At 33.3% G+C, this 21,174-nt stretch overlaps 2 protein-coding genes across 2 annotated transcripts; both read left to right on the top strand.

Annotated features, from left to right (window-relative positions):
- Window positions 1-201: 201 nt before the first annotated feature.
- On the top strand, window positions 202-4,442 carry LOC118046815 (pectinesterase). The gene is made up of 3 exons (XM_035055858.2): window positions 202-1,112; window positions 1,211-1,371; window positions 3,617-4,442. The coding sequence occupies exons 1-3, from the start codon at window positions 292-294 to the stop codon at window positions 4,309-4,311; spliced, it is 1,677 nt and encodes a 558-aa protein (XP_034911749.1). The 5' UTR covers window positions 202-291; the 3' UTR covers window positions 4,312-4,442.
- A 13,106-nt stretch (window positions 4,443-17,548) lies between these two features.
- LOC118046816 (endoglucanase 17-like) lies at window positions 17,549-20,485 on the top strand. Its single transcript, XM_035055859.2, is given in 9 exon segments — window positions 17,549-18,083; window positions 18,184-18,390; window positions 18,537-18,737; window positions 18,829-18,921; window positions 19,022-19,090; window positions 19,092-19,184; window positions 19,282-19,393; window positions 19,495-19,658; window positions 19,784-20,485. Coding segments are annotated over 9 exon segments (1,563 nt in total). The 5' UTR covers window positions 17,549-17,819; the 3' UTR covers window positions 20,144-20,485.
- Window positions 20,486-21,174: the final 689 nt, after the last annotated feature.

Genomic DNA, 21,174 nt, shown 5'->3' with positions numbered 1-21,174 from the left:
TTTAAAAACCATATTATCAATTTGGTTTTTCTAAATAACATCTTCATGAGATGGCTTATGAGTTTTTTTCATTGATAAAAGAAATTCATTTATATATATATATATATATATAGAATCGGCTAGTCTTTTACTTTTGGTCCAGCATCTCCAGGCCCAAACGCAATATGAAGTCCAAAAATAAAGATCATGCTCCACGTAAGAGGCTTCAGCCATCCTCATTTTAAGACGCTTCTCTAATCCTTTCCCCCTTCCAGTCTGAAATTAGCATCCATTCTTTCAGCATTCGACACCATGTATCTCACCAGAGGAAGAACTAAACACTTGCTCTTTCTCTTGCCCATTTCAATCCTTTTCGTAACTCTACTCTCCTTTAAAAGACCTGCTAAATTTAGCTCAAAAACCATAGAAATCCCACGATTACACATCCACAAACACATCCAAATTGCCCACTCAGCGTGTAAAGGCACACTATACCCTGAACTTTGCGTCTCAACTCTTGTATCTCTCCCAGATCTCGCCTCTAAGTCCCTTCCAGAATTTATCTCTGCAACCTTAAACAAAACAATGGACGAGGTTAGAGCCTCCTCCGCAAACTGCAATGCCATCAGAAACAAAATGAAGCTAGGACCACTTGAGAAGGCAGCTCTCAAAGACTGTATCGAGCTCTTCGATGACACCATTGCCGAGCTCAAATCAGCCATCTCTGACCTCGCCCCAAGAAAATCAACCTCAAAGCATTACCACGACTTACAAACTTTATTAAGTGGTGCCATGACGAACCAGTACACGTGCCTTGATGGGTTTGCTCGTAGTAAAGGAAAAGTTAGGAAAGCAATCAAGAAAGGCCTGTATAACATATCTCACCATGTAAGTAACTCCTTAGCCATGCTCAAGAAAATCCCTGGCGTTAACACATCTAAGTCCGAGGTTTTCCCTGAGTATGGCAACGTAAAACATGGGTTTCCATCTTGGCTGTCATCCACAGATCGAAACCTCTTGCAGGCTTCCGCCAATTCAACCAAATTTGATTTAATAGTAGCTAAAGACGGTACAGGAAACTTCACTACCATTAGCGAAGCGGTGAGAGCAGCTCCAAACTCAAGCGATACAAGGTACGTACACATTGTTTCTTATACCATTTTCCTTAAACTCTGAAAATAACTATTGGTAGCATATATATTTAAGACGACATTGGTTATGTGTTGCGTAGGTTTGTGATATATATAAAGGCCGGGGCATATTTTGAGAACGTGGAGGTGGAGAGAAAGAAGAAGATGCTAGTGTTCATTGGGGATGGCATTGGAAAGACTGTGGTCAAAGCAAACAGGAGTGTTATCGATGGATGGACTACTTTCCGGTCAGCCACTGTCGGTGAGTCAAATTTTCTTTCTCTTTTCTTCAGTATTTAAAACTTTCTACATATGGTCATTGGAGAGGTAAATGGTGATCATGCTGCACCGTTTCGGTTCTTTCATTATCTCCTCGTGAATCGTGATCATTGTCAAATTCGGACACTGGCAACCACTGTGACTGGATGAGCCATGTATATGCGGGACAGTAAATTATAATCTAATTACTTTAATTTTAAAAAACAAATTAAATAGCTCCTTTGGTTTCAAAAAATCAATTAGAAATCCTTTGACTATGGTTGATAAGTTAAATTTAGTTATATTTTGTTCTAAAAACTGTCCTGTTTTCATTAATCTTTCCATGTTGTCTACTTATATTTTTTTTCTGTTTCTTATATTTTCTAAAGTAGGAAAACAAATTAATTAAAAAAAAAAACATGAAATGGATGAAAATGATTAGATTATAAATGGATTAAAAAACATAGGGATTAAATACAAGTTTCTGAAACCATGAGGGCTAATTAGTCAGTTTTGATAAACTAAAGGGAGTAAGCTTACAATTAACGCTATGTGGGATATAAAAGTAATGGTCAATAACTCATGAGGCAGCTGTAGTGGCCGAATCACATCGGGCAGGTTTTGTGGATTATTTTAATTTCGAGGAGCCATGTTGCATCCACTTCTCTACCGGGAGGAGCTAGATTCAATTTAATATCCGGGCTGTCCAAGTTCAGAAAAAGTGGCAGGGCTGTCTCGTTATCATCGTACAGGTCCTGTTCCTTGAATTCTTTGGCGTGCTTGTAGGCAGCTGAAATCTCAGTCTAGAAGGGGACAACTCATGAAGGTTGAGCTCTCGAAATTTAATGTTTAACTACAGTTTCTTGTCCTTTTATTTCCTTACTCTGGATCGATCCCACAAAAGACCCGAGAATGGTGAAAAATCTGGTCCCAACTTGGGTGGGGGACCCGATTGGCTTTGCTTAGATCAAAAGATATACCCACCCACCTAAAAAAAACTCATGATAAAAGTAGGTCGATGCTGATTCCGATCGTGAAAAGTAATGAAGAATTACATTACATTAATCGGTGTACAAATATGCATTCAAATCAATCCAAGTACATAATGCATTATTGCATTATTGAAATTAATTGCAACTTTCTTGAGAAAAGCGAATTATGTCCAACGTCGTGCTGAGTCCAGCTGGTAAAAGGCACGCAATCACCATGGAGAAAACACCTTGAAACTTGGTTTATCACTAGATGCTTCATCCTTATGGTTAGTGATTGCTCTCTCATTATCTTCAACTAGTCTAAACAATGATTGTCATTAGAGTGAAGTAGATGCTTTTATTGCTTTTACATTTCTAGACCCTGTTCTGTTATTATGGTGTTTTTTAGCCATCATTACTTCATTGGTATTATACAGGTTTTGTCCGCATCACACGTTGGTATTATTTCGAGTGTAATTGATTCCTATTTTGTCGATCACTTGGAGGCTTGCTAGGTTTAGAAACACGTGTACACATGATATTAGAAGATAAATGCCCTTGTCTTACTAAAAAAAGAAGAAGAAGAGATTTTACTTGTAGGGCAACGACTATCATTCACTTTTTTATTTATAAATTATATGGAGAAGCTGGAGAGCAACATCGATCGAATTAGATAGATGAGATTTTCTTGTTGTTAACGAGAAGATGCATGAGGTTTTTAGCGATCGACAGAGTGGGTGTCGCAGCGTAGCCACAGGATCCGCTCGCATCTCCTGTTCAGCGTGTCTTGTGGGCCATTGAAACGCGTTTAGGTACTTATTTTTGTCGGGAAAAGAGCGCTGTCTTTTTGACATTTGGAAAGTCGAAATTTTGGGTCAAAACTTTGATGATTTTCTCCTGCTTTTTCTTTCTTTTTGCATAAAAAATGAAGTACACAACTACACATCCAAAACTCTTTGTGAGACCCCATACAATTATGTTACTTTTTGCATGATGCATAAAAAAGAAGACTTGATTTTTTTATTTTTTTTCGTAGATAGGCATTCGATCCATTCACACACATATATGTTCAAATGATGGAGCAAAAATACTCCATGCACTGATAATTGCTACTACCTTTTTATTCCCATCTAAATAAATAAATACTCTTGTCATTTTATTCAAACACATGCTACATAGCAGTAGATTTTCCGAAATAATGTTTATTTCTGTCGCAGTTTGTACGCGTACATTTATAGAAACTAACCCATCCCTTTTAATTTGTTTACTTGCTCGCAGCGGTGGTAGGAGAAGGATTCATTGCCAAGGGCATAACCTTTGAAAACTCAGCAGGGCCTAGCAAACACCAAGCAGTGGCCTTAAGAAGTGGCTCGGACCTCTCTGCATTTTATCAATGCAGCTTTGTTGGTTACCAAGACACCTTATATGTCCATTCTCTTCGACAATTTTATCGCGAGTGCGACATATATGGCACGATTGACTTCATTTTTGGTAATGCAGCTGTGGTATTTCAAACCAGCAACTTGTATGCTCGCAAACCAAATTCAAACCAAAGAAACATATTCACTGCCCAGGGTAGAGAAGACCCTAACCAAAACACTGGAATATCAATCCTCAACTGCAAGGTTGCTGCTGCTGCTGATCTAATTCCAGTTAAATCATCGTTCCAAACGTTTTTAGGACGGCCATGGAAAGAATACTCAAGGACAGTTTTTCTTCGATCATATATTGACGATCTGGTCGATCCTGCTGGATGGCTGGAATGGAATGCATCGTTTGCTTTGAGTACCCTTTACTATGGGGAGTACATGAACAGAGGTCCAGGTTCAAATACAAGTGCAAGGGTGACATGGCCTGGTTACAGGATCATCACAAATTCAACTGAGGCCAGTCAGTTTACAGTTGGGGCATTTATACAAGGAAATACCTGGTTGAATTCTACAGATATTCCGTACTTTCTCAATTTGAATTAAGGCAATTGTTAATTTTGGCTTTATTCTTTTTTGAGCAGTATGTCAGAATTTGCGTAAAATAAACACACTTAAATAGGCACATTTGAGGCCAAATTTAAAGTGAAATATTTCATTTACTTTTAGGATTAAAATTTTATCAAAAATTATTCTCCTACCTAAGTTCATGTTAACACGAAATATTATCATGATTAAAAAAAAAATTATAGATAAATAAAAAATTAATATCAAAGAACTCTTATTTCACATGTTTTTTTGAAACTCAAAATCTTATATCCTATTATAAAATATACATATAAGAAATATTATAGGCACTATTTTAATGTTGTAATCTCTACTTTAATTATTATATATTGCCCTACACATATAAATAAAACAGGATTTGCTAACTAAAGGTGAAGCTTCCTAATTCTTCTCAACTTGGTATCAGAACCTTCTTCCATCAGAACTCCTCTCTTTCTCTTCCAAATAGATTCTACTACTACTGTAGTCGACTTCTCCCTCCACACCAGCATTGTAGCTCAATCGGCCAACCACCTACAAGTTGTTGTTGGTGGTGTTTTTCCACAGCAGCATCCTCATTTGCTTGCAGACACATCAATGACTCTTCTTCGCATGTTTTTGTCGTTCGTATGAATATTATAAGAACACAAACTCCAGCTATAGTAGCTTTGTTTAACACCTAACAAGTTGTTTCATTTAAACTTACGAACACAAATTATCTATATTGGTGAATGCAGATGAAGTCATATCTTCTTGGTTAAGGTGTTTTTCATTTTGTTGATGGCTTTGTGTCGTGTCTTCCATCTCATGTTTCTAACAGTTCTGTTGGTTTCTCTTCGACAATTAGCCATTCTTTTCTTCGTTGAAAGCAATAAAATCAACTTATTTCGAGCATGTTATTATCCTCTCTCTATGGATATGTTGTACCTCGTGGTAGATTGTAATACCTCGTAATACGTTTAGCGCATTCTTGATAAAGCTCTTGTGTCTCCATTTAACTCTTGCATTATGCAACTTCATGGTTCATTTCAAGATCTTCGACAAGGTGATGCATCGGTTACTATATACATGCAGCAAACAAAATCATTATTTAACGAATTAGCTGCTACTGACTGGCCTATATCTCTTGAAGATTTTAATATATGTGTGTTTTGTGGCCTTCGTGGTGAGTTTAAAGACTTGGTAACTAGTCTTGTAACCAAGACAGGATTGTTATCATATGCCAACCTTCACAGCTACCTCCTTACCCATGAATTTCTGCAGAACTCCCTTTATTCCATGGATGCAAACTCATCTCTACTTTCATCACCTCTGCTGTCGTAGCAACCACTATTGCCAACACAACAGCCCTCTTCCTATCTTGTTATATCTCATCACAACCCTAATTTCAATCGTAACAGGGGGTGTTCTCATGGAAACTAATGTCCCAACATCAATTGTTACAGTCATCAGAACAAGTCCTCAACTGCTGCCAATTAGAGGCAAAACAACTAGCAATAAAACAAGCACAATACAAGGTTTGGATAGTGGTTTTGACAGCAAAAGAATTTCAAGTGTCAATTATGCTCACCCTTTGGCAATATAGCTCTATATTGTGCCTAGTTTTATGGCAGTACCCAATAGACCTTTGCTCATCATGCTGTTGAGAATGTTTCTGCCATTACTTGATTTCTGGACACCGATACAAACCAACACATTACACCTGATCTTGCAACTCTGACCAATTTTGCATCATATCTTGGTAATAATCATGAATGTTGGTGATGGCAAGAGCCTTGCCATATCACATATTGGACATACTATGTTACATTCCCCAAAATACATTTTTAAATTATCTAACGTTTTTCATGTGCCTCATATTACAAAACCATTGTTGTCTATCAAAAAATTTTATCGTGATAATCATGTTTATTTTGAATTTCATGTTTTTGTATTTTATGTTAATAATCTTATCACCAAGGAAGTTCTCCTTTCCAATTAAAGTAATGATGGTCTTTATGTCCTATTCATGTCTTCTACCATGTTAATCCCTCAAGTGTTTTGGTCTCCTTGCATCTCCGCTACTATTGATCTATGGCATCATCATTTGGGTTATCCTACTTCTCGTATTTTAAATTTGTTAGTTTCCAACAATAAAATAGTTTGTAATTCTAGACGCTCTCATGCTTAATGTCAAGCTTGTCTACTAGGTAAGTCATTGCATTTATCATTGCGACCTACGGGTCACAAAACTACTAACCTCACTTGATTTAATATTTAGTGATGTTTGAGGTCCTGCCCTTATGTTTTCTTTTGATGGTTTTCATTATTTTGTTATCTATATTGATGCACATACCAAACATATATGGTATTACCCTTTTATTATAAAATCTGATGTGTTTTTTTATTTTTCATTGTTTTCAAACACTTGTTGAGCGTGAGTTTTCATTTAAAATTAAATATATTTAAACTGATTGGGGTGGTGAATACCATAAGTTACATCAATTCTTTCAAAATATTGATATTTATCACATGTTAATCTATCCTTAAACCCATGAATAGAATGACATCGTTGAGCATCGTCATCGACACATTGTCAAAACCGGCCTTACTCTTCTAGGCCAATATAATGCACCATTATGATTTCGAAACAATATTTTTTAATCATTAGTATATCTTATTAATCACATACCTACTCTTATTCTCCAAAATAAAAATTTATTTAAGTGTCTGTTTTGTTGTACTCTTGATTATAATTTTTACGTACTTTTAGGTGTCTTTGTTTTCCTTTTTTGCATTCATATCATGCAGATAACTTGAATTTTCATTCCTCTCTACATGTGTTCTTAGGATAAAGCTCTTCTCATTCTGGTTATCGTTGTCTTGACTTAGCATCTCAACATATTTATATCTCTCGTCATGTTCGCTTTCATGAAGATGCATTTCCTTTTGCAAAGTTTGAGCAGATAACACATAAACCGATTACCTACATATAACCTACACACCTTCTAACCTTGAATCCTCCCTAAAATTTTCAACCTACAGCCCAACAAACACGCTAAACCAGCACCCCTAACCTGTTATCTATCACAACTCTCCAAACCCACCACTTGCCCACCAGGTCGTAGCTCTTCAAACCCACTACTTGCCCACCAGGTCTATAACCATTCCATCCCACCCAGCCCTATCATACAATCACATCTGTTTATTTTTTATAATAACCATCATGTAGGAACAAGTTCTCCCTCCACAGAAGTTCATGATTCCAAGTCTGCTACTATAAATCAGACCGGTTTTGTAGCAGGTTCTCTTTGTGTTGATCTCTCCTCGTATCCTTTCCAGAAGCTTATAAGTACAAGTTCTTCTCCTCCTCGACCAGCTACTCGTCAACATCACATGGTCCTCCATCCTAGGCAGCCGAAAACAACACTGTTAATAGCAATTACCACCGCCACTGATGCTTTAATTTGTTAAGTAGTTTCTCCTCCTACCCATGAACCTATTGCTTTTATTGATGCTTACAGGTATAAGGTTTGACATAGTGTTATGCTCGAGAAAATTCAAGCCTTGCACGCTAATGAAACTTAGTACCTTGGTTCTTTCATCTTCAATGACTATTGTTGGTAGTCGATGGGTGTATAAGATAAAATGATGGGTTGATGGCAACATTGAGAGGTATAAAGCGCGCCTAACTGCTAGAGGTTTTACTTAGCAAGAAGGTATTGATTACTCTGAAAACTTATGTCATGTTATTAAGCAGATAACTGTAAGACTAATCTTATCTATTACGATTTCATGTGATTGGAAGATTCATTAGCTTGATATCCATAATGTTTTTTTTTCAATGGAGTTCTTAACGAAGAGGTCTAAATGAAACAACCTCTATGTTTTGTTGATTCTACCACTCCTTCTTATGTGTGTAGATTGTATAAGTCTTTATGTGGTTTAAAACAGGCTTTGCGGACTTGGTACACTCGTTTAAATGATTATTTTACTATTTATTCATTTTCACACTTTCAAGGTTGACACCTCATTATTTATCTTCTCTGCTGGTAATGATATTTGTTATCTCTTAGTTTATGTTGATGATATTTTACTTACAGGTAGCAACTCTACTATGCTTTAATGCCTAATACAGTTGTTGAGCTTAGAGTTTAAGCTTTGTGACTTAGAACTGTTCATTTTTTTTGGGCATTAAGGTTCAGTCCACTGGTATGGGTCTAATGCTACAATAACATAAATATACGTTTAATATCCTAACTCGGGTTGGTATGGTATCTTGCAAGCCTGTTGATACTCCTGTCTCTACCTCCAAAGCTTATATCCTTTGTTTTTAACATGTTTTTGTCAAATTATGGGTACTCTTCAATATCTCACATTTATAAGGCTATTTATTTGTTTTACTATTAACAAAGTATGTTAGTTTATTCATGCTCTTATAGATTCTCATTGGGCTGCTGTTAAATTCATTTTGCATTACTTTTAAGGTATGATAACATATGGCTCACATATTACTTGTAATTTTTTTTTTTTATCTTACATGGTTTTACGGATGTAGATTGGCCAGGTAGTATTAATAATCACAAATCTATAAGTGGTTATCTTTTTTTATTTGGTCAAACACTTTCATAAAAATCAGGGAAGTAATGTACAGTTGCTCGCTCCTCTACTGAAGCTGAGAATAAAGCCTTAATAAATGACACTACTAAGGTTATATGACTTCAATATTTATTGACAGATCTCCAGATTTCTATTGTTTTTGCTCCTACCATTTATTGTGATAATCTTGGTGCCACTTACTTATCTACGAATCTTGTTTTTAATGCGCACATAAAACATGTTATGGTTGATTGATTATCATTTTGTACGAGATAGGGTTGTGAAGAAGAAGATTCAGATTCGTTTTATTTCCTCTCAGGATCAACTTGCAGATGTTTTCACTAAACCACTTCCTACTACTTTTACTGCTTTTCGTTTCAAGTTTCGGGTCGATCCTCCACCCTTGGCTTGAGGGAGCATATTATAGAATGTATATATAGGAAATATTATAGGCACTACTCTAGTGTTGTAATCTCTACCTTAACTATTGTATTTTTCCGTACACATATAAATAGAAAAGGATTGACTAACTAAATGTTAAGCCTCCTAATTCTTTTCAACTTATCCCCACTTAAAAAAGATTCAAGATTGTCTTGTATATTTATTTAGTGGAAAGTTGAAGGGTCATAAATAAGTCTAAGCATAGTATGGGTTGAACTCACACATATGTACTAGGCTCAAGCCATAAACCCCAGACCTCGGTCCTTGATCATTAGTTTGAGTTTTTTTTTTTTTCAAAAAAATCTATTTGGACTAGAATTTGAATTTATTATAAATAATTATTTGGCCCATAAGAATTTTTTTTTTTTGTCATCCTATTAACAAGGAATCCGAAAAATCAATCTTCTTCAACTTCCTAAGCTATTTATTTTCAAAGAGAACAAGTATGATTTGTAAAGCAAAAAAATCATCAAATTTTTATTCTTTCTATGGTGGGTAATTAAGACAAAATAGTGGAAACTAATTATGATAATAACTAAAATTGATTATGTATTAGTTTTGGATCCTAAAATAAATGTAAAAAAATTTCTCTCATTAGAGATGTTTTGTATACCTTTTGTAATGACTCATTTATGGTTCTCCTCTGTTATTTTTCTCAGCCTATTTTGCTTCTAATTTAGTTACCTTTTTGCTGTCAAAAAAACTTAGGTTGTGGCATTTCATAAAAGAGATTTTAGTTCATTTATACAATTGGTTCGTTAACTTTTTAAAGGAATGGCATCGTTTCAAAGTTAAATAATTAAAATCTCAAGAAACTACTTGCAACAAAGATCATTTGCACAAGTATATAAGTAATTTAGTCTTAAAGATTAAAAATTTAATTCTTGACAACAACGTCATCGATTTCTTATAAATTAACATGTCTTCAACAACTAAGTATCTCATTTTTACATTGGTTCTAATTTAATATATTTTATTACTATATGTATTTGTATACATGCTAGGTTTTATTTTGTTTCAATTACTACTTTGAATACCACCCTGTAATTCTTGGTATTGATATTAAGGATAATATCTAATTCAATTTCAGATATACAAGTTTTTTTTTTTTTGTTTTATAAACTTGCATGCCATGATATGTTTAGTCATCATAGTTTTTATCTAAACAATTTTAAATAACAACTACGGTTTGCAAACTAGTTTGTACAATTGAATAAGAAGTTGATATATATATATATATATGAAACCCTCACGCAAGTAGCATCAAACTCTTTGGCGTAACAACTTCCAAATTGTGATAATAAAATAGGGTATATATGTGGCAACCAAAGGCTAACAAAAGTTGAGTAAAAGCAAAACTCCACATACATATAGCTAACATTGGTTTACAATTATTTTTCATTGTGTTTCAAAAATATTTTTGAAAAACTTTAAAAAAATTTTATTTTTTTAATTAATATATTTTTTATGTTTTTAGATTATTTTAATGTACTAATATCAAAATTATTATTTTTTAAAATAAAAAATATTATTTTAAAATAAAAAACACTTTAAAAAACAACCGTTTATATATCATATTTTCAAATACCCTCAAAGCAATTGACCATATAATTTAACCAAAACAAAACCATAAGCATTAATGCTTTGGTAATAAAAATTATCCTTTATGGACTTTTCTTGTATTTTCTTATTTTACTTTTCAATTTTTTATCATGTTTCTTAGTATGTCCTTTCACATAACAATAATTACAAACCATATCTTTAAATGAACCAAACTTATTTGTTAAATGGACATTTACTCGAAACCAAATCCTTTTTAGAAAACATCATTAACCTCATTATTAAATGGTTTTTTAGACAATAAAGCAACCTTAACTTTTACCAATCAAGAAAGTTTCTCTAAGATGTTTATATGAGTGGTAAATAACACAATAACATAAAGGCTTCATCCTCTTCATCAATAAAAAATATATAATAATAGTGAGTTCATCAAGATGAGTCTTAATTAATATACATTCTGACTTAGGCAACCTGGAAAAAAAAAAAAAAACCGATACTTCAAATACAGCTTGTTAGTGAGGGATTTCATCATATATTAAAACTCAAACTTAAACAATAAATATAAACGAGTATAAAACAAAACAGAAAAAGTATATAGAGAAACCTACATATATAGTAAAGAAGAGTATAAAAAACATCAAAACTTGTTTTTCCCATAACATTCCTTTTTATAAGATGAATAAAATCCCAAATAAAAAAAAAAAACAAAACAAAATAGATTTCTTAAACTACCAATCATCATATATAACTGCCATATAAACACTTTATTTTGATTACTAAAACTCTAAATGCACCCACCTCACAACCAAGCTTATAAAAAAAAATACTTCAAATCTAGATAAACACCAAAAGAAAAAGAAGTTGTAATGTGGAATTTGGTTGTTATTCTTGGACAGTAAATATGAAGATGAAGACAATGGGAACAAAAAAAACAAAAATAGAACAAGTATTTTTCACCATTAATATGTATTACAATTAAACTTATATATAATTTAAATATTAATTATTTTACTTCAGTTTATATTGAGTGTTGAAATTAATAATAGTATAATAATCTTAGTTATAAAATTTGGATGGGCCTAGCAAGTTAACTTAGAACACCACCAACTCGAAGCTTTGTTCAATTTGAGTTTAAAAAAGAAAAAAAAAATTGACTCAGTCTGACTCAATAAAAATGTAAGTTAATCCGCAATCCACTCAAAACTCAAATAAAAAAACCCAATCAAAACCTCGAGCAAATTATCTTATAAATAAATTTATTTTAATATTTTTATTTTTATTTTTCAATTAGATATATTTTTTATCTTTATAATTTCATTTTATTTTCTTCCAAAATAGTATCTCATTTGGAATATTACCCATATTGGTTAATAAATTAGAGAGACAACATGGGTTAGCCCAATAACATGAGTGTTAAGGCACTAAAATCTCCGTTCCAATTTCATATGGCACATAATGCTTTAATAAAGGCGATGGAGTCCTGGTTATTTTGACTTTTGCATATTCCTGGAAGAACCGAAAATCAAGAACTATAAGAAATGAAACATGGAGCTCTCATCGGACACGAAAGGCTGGCATGACAATGACGAGACCGCTACCACATGCATCCTGCTCTGTGCTCAGCTAAGCTAGAGGCTAAGCTAAGCGAAGTTTTACCAAAGGGTAAACCAAGTCCTGCTCCTGGTAACCATCGGATATAGCATGACAATGTTGGCTGAGATTCACATGATCCCATTTTAAGCAAATATGTTATAGGAATGAAGTATAAAAGGGTTCAAAGATTCTTTACATCCTTTAAAAATAATTTTATACTAGTTTGCTATCTATATTTTTATTTTCATTAATATCAACCCTTTCTTTTTAAGTTTTGTCAGAAATTTAAAGGATAAATTGGATAATAAACACACAAAATTAAAAAAAAAAATTGATGAATTGACATATATAGAAGTAAAACATTTTTGGAAAAAGAGCACAATTAGCATTTTAGAATAATGATATTTAATAAATTTTATTATTTTTAAGCACAACATGATCAAACTGTATTATCTCTAGCTCAACTGATTGATTGGTTCATAATGGTTAGTGAAATTGATCGATAGTTTTTGAAATTACCAAAATAGAGGGCCCTCATAGTGATGCAGTCACTACTATAAGAGAAATAATATTTAAAAAAACTCCTATAAAAATTTATATATTATTAAATGGTCAAATCAAAAGTTATGATTTTTTTTTAACTGTTATATTGGTTTGGTACAACTAGATCTCTTTTTATGCCTAAATCTATCCCACTAAAAAAGATGATTTTGAAAATAATAGGTTGATATTAGTGCAAATAAAGTAGAGGGGACCAATTATTATAAAATTAAGAGTAGAGAGATTATAAGAAAGAAGTTTTTTACTAAATTATAAATACTCCTATTTTTTTATATAAGAAAATTATGGTTTTATTTTGTCACCTCTTATATCCATGACAATGTTGATGTTTTATTGTTTGCATGTTAATTAAAACATTCGGTGGCTAAATAAAAATCAAATAAAAACGATTTTGGAATAAAGTGTCTACATTAATATAAATAAAAGTTGAGAAGCAAACCAGTGAAAAATAAAAATAAAGGGACTAGTAGAATTTTAATGTTATAAAGTTCTCCATCTTTTTTTATATTTTTTATATATAAGAAAATTATGGCTGTCTAAATTTTATTTTTTAGTACCTATATGTTAATAAAAATAGGGTTTACATTTGAAGAAATTAACTGAATAACTTTTTATTACGTCTCTTAATATTTTATTCAATTGAAATTTATAAGATCCTAAGAATGTTAAAAAAAAAAAAAAGGTTCGTGTACTTTTTAAAAATTTTTTTATTAAAGGTTCCTGTTTTTTTCTTATTAATTTAATCTTTTTATATACCATCCCTCCATTATAATTCCGTTAAGAGTATATCTATATGCCAAGTTATGTTAAAATGACAATCTACATGCATGACATGTAACAAAAATTGATAAATACTAATAGAATATTTTAGCGTGTTTAATCTATATTTTTATTAGCATATAAATTACTAATGAATTATTTGATGGAAAGTTGTCAACAAAGAGTTTCTCAATGGACATTTTAGTTCTATTAGTAATTCAGTTGGCAAAGTATATTATCAACAAAAACACCAATTAAATATTAGCTTAAAAATATTTACCAATAACTTTTTTATCGGTCAATCCATCAGTATGTATTACCAACGAATCAACAACAAACTAACTATTGACAATTAATTGTGTATTATTGATGGATCCGCTAATGGAATCGTCGACATAAAATTTATGCGGTGATTCCATCAACAATACCAAAAAAGTTAAGAACTCTTTTTAGTTCCCCATAAAAAAATGAGTCAATATAACAAACAAGATCACTAATAAAACTTTTATGTCCATTAATAACTTCATCATTATTTCAGTAAAAAAAATTTAGTGCATGCTTATTTGGAACAAACAAGTTTGCATAAATAACATCAAACAATTACATTGAATTGAAAAACACATTTTTTATTATAAATTTAATCGTAAAATCAATTACAAATATCTTAATTAATTAGAAAAGTTCCTAACTAGTTGAAGCTAAAACTGAGGTGGAGTAAGAGGTGAAGGGGAAGGGGGGGAACTTTCTAGATGTCCATGAGTTAGAGGATAATAAGTCAACAGATATGTCATTATATGCTCCTATTAATTTTTAATTTGATCTTTGTATTCTATAACCAATTTAGCCCTCAGATCGGCTTTACATCAATAACTTGTTCTTGAACCAACTCTTGCATGACCAATGATGGCTACCTTGGGATAGATTATAGGGTCTTGATGGCCTAGAAACTACATTCCGCCCTCATGTCTCGGATTGTAATCATAGAGATATTGTAAATCTAATTCTTATCAAGTTTACCAGTAGCTTCAGCCTACAATCACAACTCCAAATTGATTTTGAATTGTTTGGAGAGTCTTCTTTGTGTTTTACATGCATGTTGACATTATATGTTTCCTAAAAAAAAGTCAAACATATCGATAAAAAAATATTAATCCAAAAAATATTCAAAAACTTTCAAAGTTTACTTACAAAAAAGGTCTTGGTTCAATTGTCTATGAATTGTTGCACTCGTTTCTCTCTATCCTCCTTTTGTATATGTGTTTCCACATATCATACCCTCCTAGCAAGGGCACGAAGTCATGACGACAATTCCCAAGTGGTATCTTTTGGAACAGTTTTTGGTTTGGTTGGAGAGTCGTTACCTAGTAATATGGCTACTAGGAACACTAATTGGTTTTTTAGATATTCTGGGCAAGGGATTGGTTATGTAAAGAAAAGATATTAGCAGTTCTAATACTCCTTACCTAAGGTAAGCTGCATTGACTTTTATTTGTTTGATACGGTCTGATGACATCTATCTCTATCGACTTACTATGATGGGTTTACTATGATTAAACAAACCCTAATTTTCTAGGTTAAGAACTCGGTCTGAGAAGGTCAAATATCCTTAATTATTGTTAAAGCTTCTTTTAGGGAAAAACTGAAATCTTTTTGTCGCATCATTCCAAATAATATTTCAGATAAAATTCCTTCCAGATTTTATTCTTATATTAGAAGTGAATGAGTTGTATTATTAACAATAATATTTTAGATATTAACCTCATATAGGTTTCTTATCATTATATAAAAGTGAATGATAAAATTATTATCTCTAATAATATTTTGAATATTAACTCCTTTTATGTTTTTTTATCCATATATTAAAAGTAAATAACAATTATTATCCCTCGTATTATTTTGCATATTAATCTTTTTTAGGTTTTTTTATCCTTATATTAAAAGTAAATAATATTTCCTTGCCAAAAAATATTTTTAAAACATTTTTTAAATATAGGTCAAAATCCTTTAGAATTTTACAAACTTGTTGTAAAATTCAATGCAATATATTTTTCAAAATAATGTCAAAAGTGTTAAGTTTTCTTTTAAAAAAAGATGCTCAAAATAAATTTAGGATTTTTGGCCATATGAAAAAATATAAATATTTTTTTTTAGGCTTTATTTTGTAAAAAAAAAAACATTTATTGTAATAAAACCAACTAAAATAAACCTAAATGGTGTTTGTCAAACAAACTCTAAGACCAAAAGATCCTTAAAAAAAAAGGTGGCAAAACTAAATAAGGTATAAGTTCCCTTTTGTTTTACACGACTTGATCAAGTCAATCCAACTTAGTTGACTTAACTGGATTGACCTAAAATCTTTGGTTCGACCGTTAACCGAACAATAAATTCTAGTTTAACCCAAAAAAAAAAAACTGAAAACAAAACCAAAGAAAAAAAAAAGATTAAACTTGCCAAAACAAAAAACTCAAAAAAACTTGAACAAAATGGATTAAATGCATAAAAAACATAGAACACCAAGCATGAGCCCGAATGAACATAGCAACGTAGGCTTAAATTTAGTAAAGTTTGCATATTCAACAAAATCTCCATGTATCCAACAAAATTTGCATATTCATCATGGCATGTTAACAAAATCCACAAAACGGTAACATAACATGCGTAACTTTTCTTTCCATCAAACTTTTATTAGTAAAGTTTTTCAAGCATGAATGTTTAAAATATTAAAGGAGCAAATAATAATCTAAAATTAAATAAAAAAAATTCAAACCATTGTTTGGGCTAACCAAACAAGCTAGTCATTACCAGCTTGATTGGGTCAATCTTGCTGAGTTGGTCACCTCTAATATGCAGGAGCATCCCAATTGGATTGGTTTCTAGTCTCCAAAATAGACTTATCATGGGAAAGAGATCTTGCCCATAACATGCTAAGCCTTTCAAAAACCATTTTTTAGGCTAAACCCACTCAACCCAAGGAAAGCCCAACGAGGCACGCACTTTAAAGCAAAATCATGACCTCTAATAAATTTGGTATGGTGTCATACTAACTAATGCTTAAACATGAGTTATTACTAGGACACCACATTTCCTAGCCAAAGAAAATTTCCTCCTACATGTTTTTCAAATGGTATCTACAAAGCATCAATCTCTTTAGCAATAGCATGACAAGGCACCACAACCAATAAAAAGCATAAACATTTTCATTAATTACAAAACAAATTTTCATTAATTACAAAACAAGACATAACAACCAATAACTCAATTTTTTAGGATAATTACATGAGAAAACAATTATTTTTTTATTAATATTTTACTCTTCACGAGGTAGGCTAACATGATAAAATATCTATAAATATTTTAAGATCAAAATAAAAATAGATGAAAGCATTCAAGAATTTCAACCAAATTCATTTCAACAATATAAAGCTGCATTAAAAACAATAAAGTAAATCACACAAGGTCACAAAGCCACGTTAGATTTCCCTTGCCCCAGCTCCCCTCTTAACATAATTTTCTTTTTCTCCGGACACTATTCCCATGCGTTCTTCACTCCCCCTCACTTTTAATATACTATTTCTCCATGATTCAAGTATTGGAGGGTATGGACACAACCATGAAAAGTCATATCTAGTCTAAAGTCTTCACTACTTCATCAAATCTCAAATTCTAAAAAATATCAGAATTGTCATGTTTGCTGTATACGAGGGAATTTTCTGGCATGTAAGAATTATAAAAAAAGTCAATTTCCTCTCTCTTTCTAAGGAATATTATTTTGTGGTTCGAAAAAAGATCAATTAAAGGTTTACCTAACTAAAATACAGTAAGCGCGAACATAGAAGTTGATTAAAGGATTGAAGGCCTGGAAGTTGCTTAATTATTGCGGTAACCAAGCAGGAGGGTAATAGTATGTGGCAGCTTTTTCTTTATAAATACAGAGCAAGGGAGGCCGCTGTTCTTCACTGCGGCTCGTAGGTTGGTTAGTTGGCTGATCTGGGTGGTTTTATTTTGGGCAGACCAAAATGGCTTGCGCTAATTTCTCTTTCACATTTCTAGTCCTCTGCTCTTGTTTTGCTACTTCTTTTATTGCATGCCATGGCTTTCCCGTCCATCACAACAACACATTTCACCACCGCCACCACCCTCGCTTTGCCAGTCATAACTACAGAGATGCCCTGACCAAATCAATCCTCTTTTTCGAAGGCCAAAGGTCTGGTAAGCTCCCTTCTAGCCAGAGGATGACATGGAGGAGAGACTCGGGTCTAACAGATGGCTCAACCGTGCATGTATGTGTACAAAGATGACTTCTTTTCTCTTCAGCTTTCTTTTTTCTTGTTCACATTTCTTTGAGGCTCACTCATCTTTGGTGTTGAAATGACAATGCAGGTGGATTTGGTGGGAGGTTATTATGATGCAGGAGACAATGTGAAGTTTGGATTCCCTATGGCTTTCACGACAACCATGCTTTCATGGAGTGTTTTAGAGTTCGGGGGGTTGATGAAAGGTGAGCTGCAGAACGCTAGAGAAGCCATTCGTTGGGCTGCTGATTACCTCCTCAAAGCTACAGCCCATACAGACACCATCTATGTTCAGGTTTGCAGTCTTGAATCTCTCTGCATTCTTCAGTTTTATACACATTGTTTGTAGACACCATAAATATTAAATAGGCATGTGCGCACTTGATTTGGGAAATATGGCTGAGGAAATCAAAATGATGACGTTTGGGGTTTTATTTTCAGGTTGGTGACGCTATTAAGGACCATGCTTGCTGGGAGAGACCAGAAGATATGGATACTCCAAGGAGTGTTTTCAAGGTTGACAAGAATTCCCCTGGTTCTGATGTTGCTGCTGAAACTGCTGCTGCTCTTGCAGCTGCGTCTTTGGTGTTTAGAAGATGTGACCCCACTTATGCCAAGCTTTTGGTCAGGAGAGCTATCAGGGTAAATATGTCTAGTTAGTGCTCATTAGTAAAAACTTCAGTGAAAAAATGTGATGGTCACAAAATGTGAGTGCAATTTGTTCCTTGTCTAGGTGTTCCAATTTGCAGATAAGTACAGAGGAGCCTACAGCAATGGGCTGAGGAGATTTGTTTGCCCTTTCTATTGCTCCTATTCTGGATATGAGGTGAAGCTTGTGCCTTTGAGTCCTGCATTACAAGTTTTGATTTTTTTTAAAGAGCTGTTCATAATACTTAATCTCCTCCTGGGTGTCTGAAAAATGGCAGGATGAGCTGCTGTGGGGTGCTGCTTGGCTGCAGAAGGCGACCAAGAACCCAACTTATCTCAATTACATTCAAGTTTAACGGCCGGACACTTGGAGCTGCACAGTTTGACAATACCTTTGGTTGGGATAACAAGCATGTTGGCGCAAGGATTCTTCTTTCCAAGGTTCCCAATCTCACTTGTAGTTCTTAATTTGTTTGTCAAATGTCATATTTATGGTGATTTATCAATTGAAATCATTAAAATTGTCCTTGCGTCTCAGGCATTTCTTGTTCAAAAACTGCAATCCCTCCATGACTACAAAGGACATGCAGACAATTTCATCTGTTCTCTCGTACCAGGGGCCCCTTTCTCTTCAGCCCAATATACACCAGGTCAGGTCCCCACAGTTCTGTCTCTCATTTCCATCTCCCCAAATGTGGCGCCGCCTTCTTCCTAAACCGCTAGTTTTTTTTGTTTTTTTCTTGATCACCAGGTGGGCTGCTGTTCAAAATGAGTGATAGCAACATGCAGTACGTCACCTCAACTTCATTCTTGCTCTTAACGTATGCCAAGTACTTGACCTCTGCTCGCACGGTTGTAAACTGTGGTGGAACCGTCGTCACTCCAAAGAGGCTGCGAACCATTGCCAAAAAACAGGTACATCAAATGGGTCACAGGCACCATAAAAGCATATCCTCGAGGCTATATTGATATCTTATATTAAGGCACTTATTTATTCTGGTATATGGGATTTTTTGTAACACAACAAATTTTGTCATCAGGTGGACTATCTACTTGGAGACAACCCGTTGAAAATGTCCTACATGGTGGGGTATGGTCCAAGGTATCCACAAAGGATCCATCACAGGGGCTCATCTCTACCGTCAATCGCTGCACACCCAAGAAAGATCCAATGCACCTCAGGCTTTAGTGTGATGAATTCTCAATCCCCAAACCCCAACGTTCTTGTGGGTGCAATGGTTGGAGGGCCAGACGAACATGACAGGTTCCCAGATGAAAGATCAGACTATGAGCAATCTGAACCAGCTACTTACATTAACGCACCCCTGGTAGGAGCATTGGCTTATCTCGCACACTCTTCCGGCCAGCTCGAAGTCCTAGCAGCATCTCCAATTTATTAGATTTAGATTTAGCTGTCTCTGTCTCGTTTTTTAGTGGCTATGTTTTTTTTTCTGTTTTCATATACTTATCTGGACGTGCTTAAAGGGGTCAAGAGACCGAAGGCTCGAGCCCCAGATCTCCAAGCACATTGGTCAACAAGCATACATAACCTTGTTGGTTAGTTTATTAGTAACACCTCTTCATTGGAGCCAGCTCCAACCTATGGTGGGAGTGCAATTGCCGTGCCTAGAACGGCTAAGGGCCAAATATGGCCCTAAAAGGATAGCCGTTGGGCTTGTTTTGTAGTATGGGAGTCCGTTTTGGAACTTGTATTTATGTCCACTACTGTTTAACTTGCAAGAACTTTGTTTCTATATTTGGACTTTTTTTGTCGAGAGTTGAGCGAAACTAAAGTGGGACTAAAGTGAGGAATAATTATCAAACTTCAGAGATTTTCTTAACGAGTCGGGTTTTAGATTATACAAATTTATTCAAGTTAATTTATAATAATAAAAAATTATTTAAAATTTTAATATTTTATAAAAAAATTTTAAAAAACATATTTTATATAAAAAAAAATTAAGAAACATTCATATAAATATAGGCTATATATATAAAAAACAAATTTAAAAGATTATTTCAAAAAACAAATTATCTTACATTGAAAAAAAAAAATTTTTTTTTTGTAAATATAGAGTATATATATTAAATAATTTTAAATATCATACTGAAAAAATAAAAAAATTCTAATATTTATATAATAAATTAAAAAAAAAAAGTTAATAAACAATTAAAAAAATCTTCAACTAAAAAAAAACATTTAAAAAAAACCAAGTCTTTAACATATTTTGCAAGATTTTTATTTAATCTGGACCTTATCTAAAGCAGTCTAGTCACTAGATTTCATGTCAGTCTGTTACGTCGGTCTGAATTTCATAAGAGTTGGGCCACTAACAGACAGAATTAAAAATGTTAGGAGATGGGATGTCTTGTCCTTGAAACCAAAACTAGGAGATGAAAACAAAATAAATTAACAGTATCAGTGGATAAT

This window comes from Populus alba, chromosome 2, assembly GCF_005239225.2.
Source record: "Populus alba chromosome 2, ASM523922v2, whole genome shotgun sequence".
In the NCBI taxonomy this organism is placed as follows: domain Eukaryota; kingdom Viridiplantae; phylum Streptophyta; class Magnoliopsida; order Malpighiales; family Salicaceae; genus Populus; species Populus alba.
Note: the sequence above shows the minus strand (reverse complement) of the source record. Positions and strands in the feature narration are given on the sequence as shown.

Coding starts and splice junctions, on each gene's coding strand:
- LOC118046815 (XM_035055858.2), top strand. CDS start 292: ATGTATCTCACCAGAGGAAGAACTAAACACTTGCTCTTTCTCTTGCCC. Junction 1,113..1,210: donor CCAAACTCAAGCGATACAAG/GTACGTACACAT, acceptor TGTGTTGCGTAG/GTTTGTGATATATATAAAGG. Junction 1,372..3,616: donor TTTCCGGTCAGCCACTGTCG/GTGAGTCAAATT, acceptor ACTTGCTCGCAG/CGGTGGTAGGAGAAGGATTC.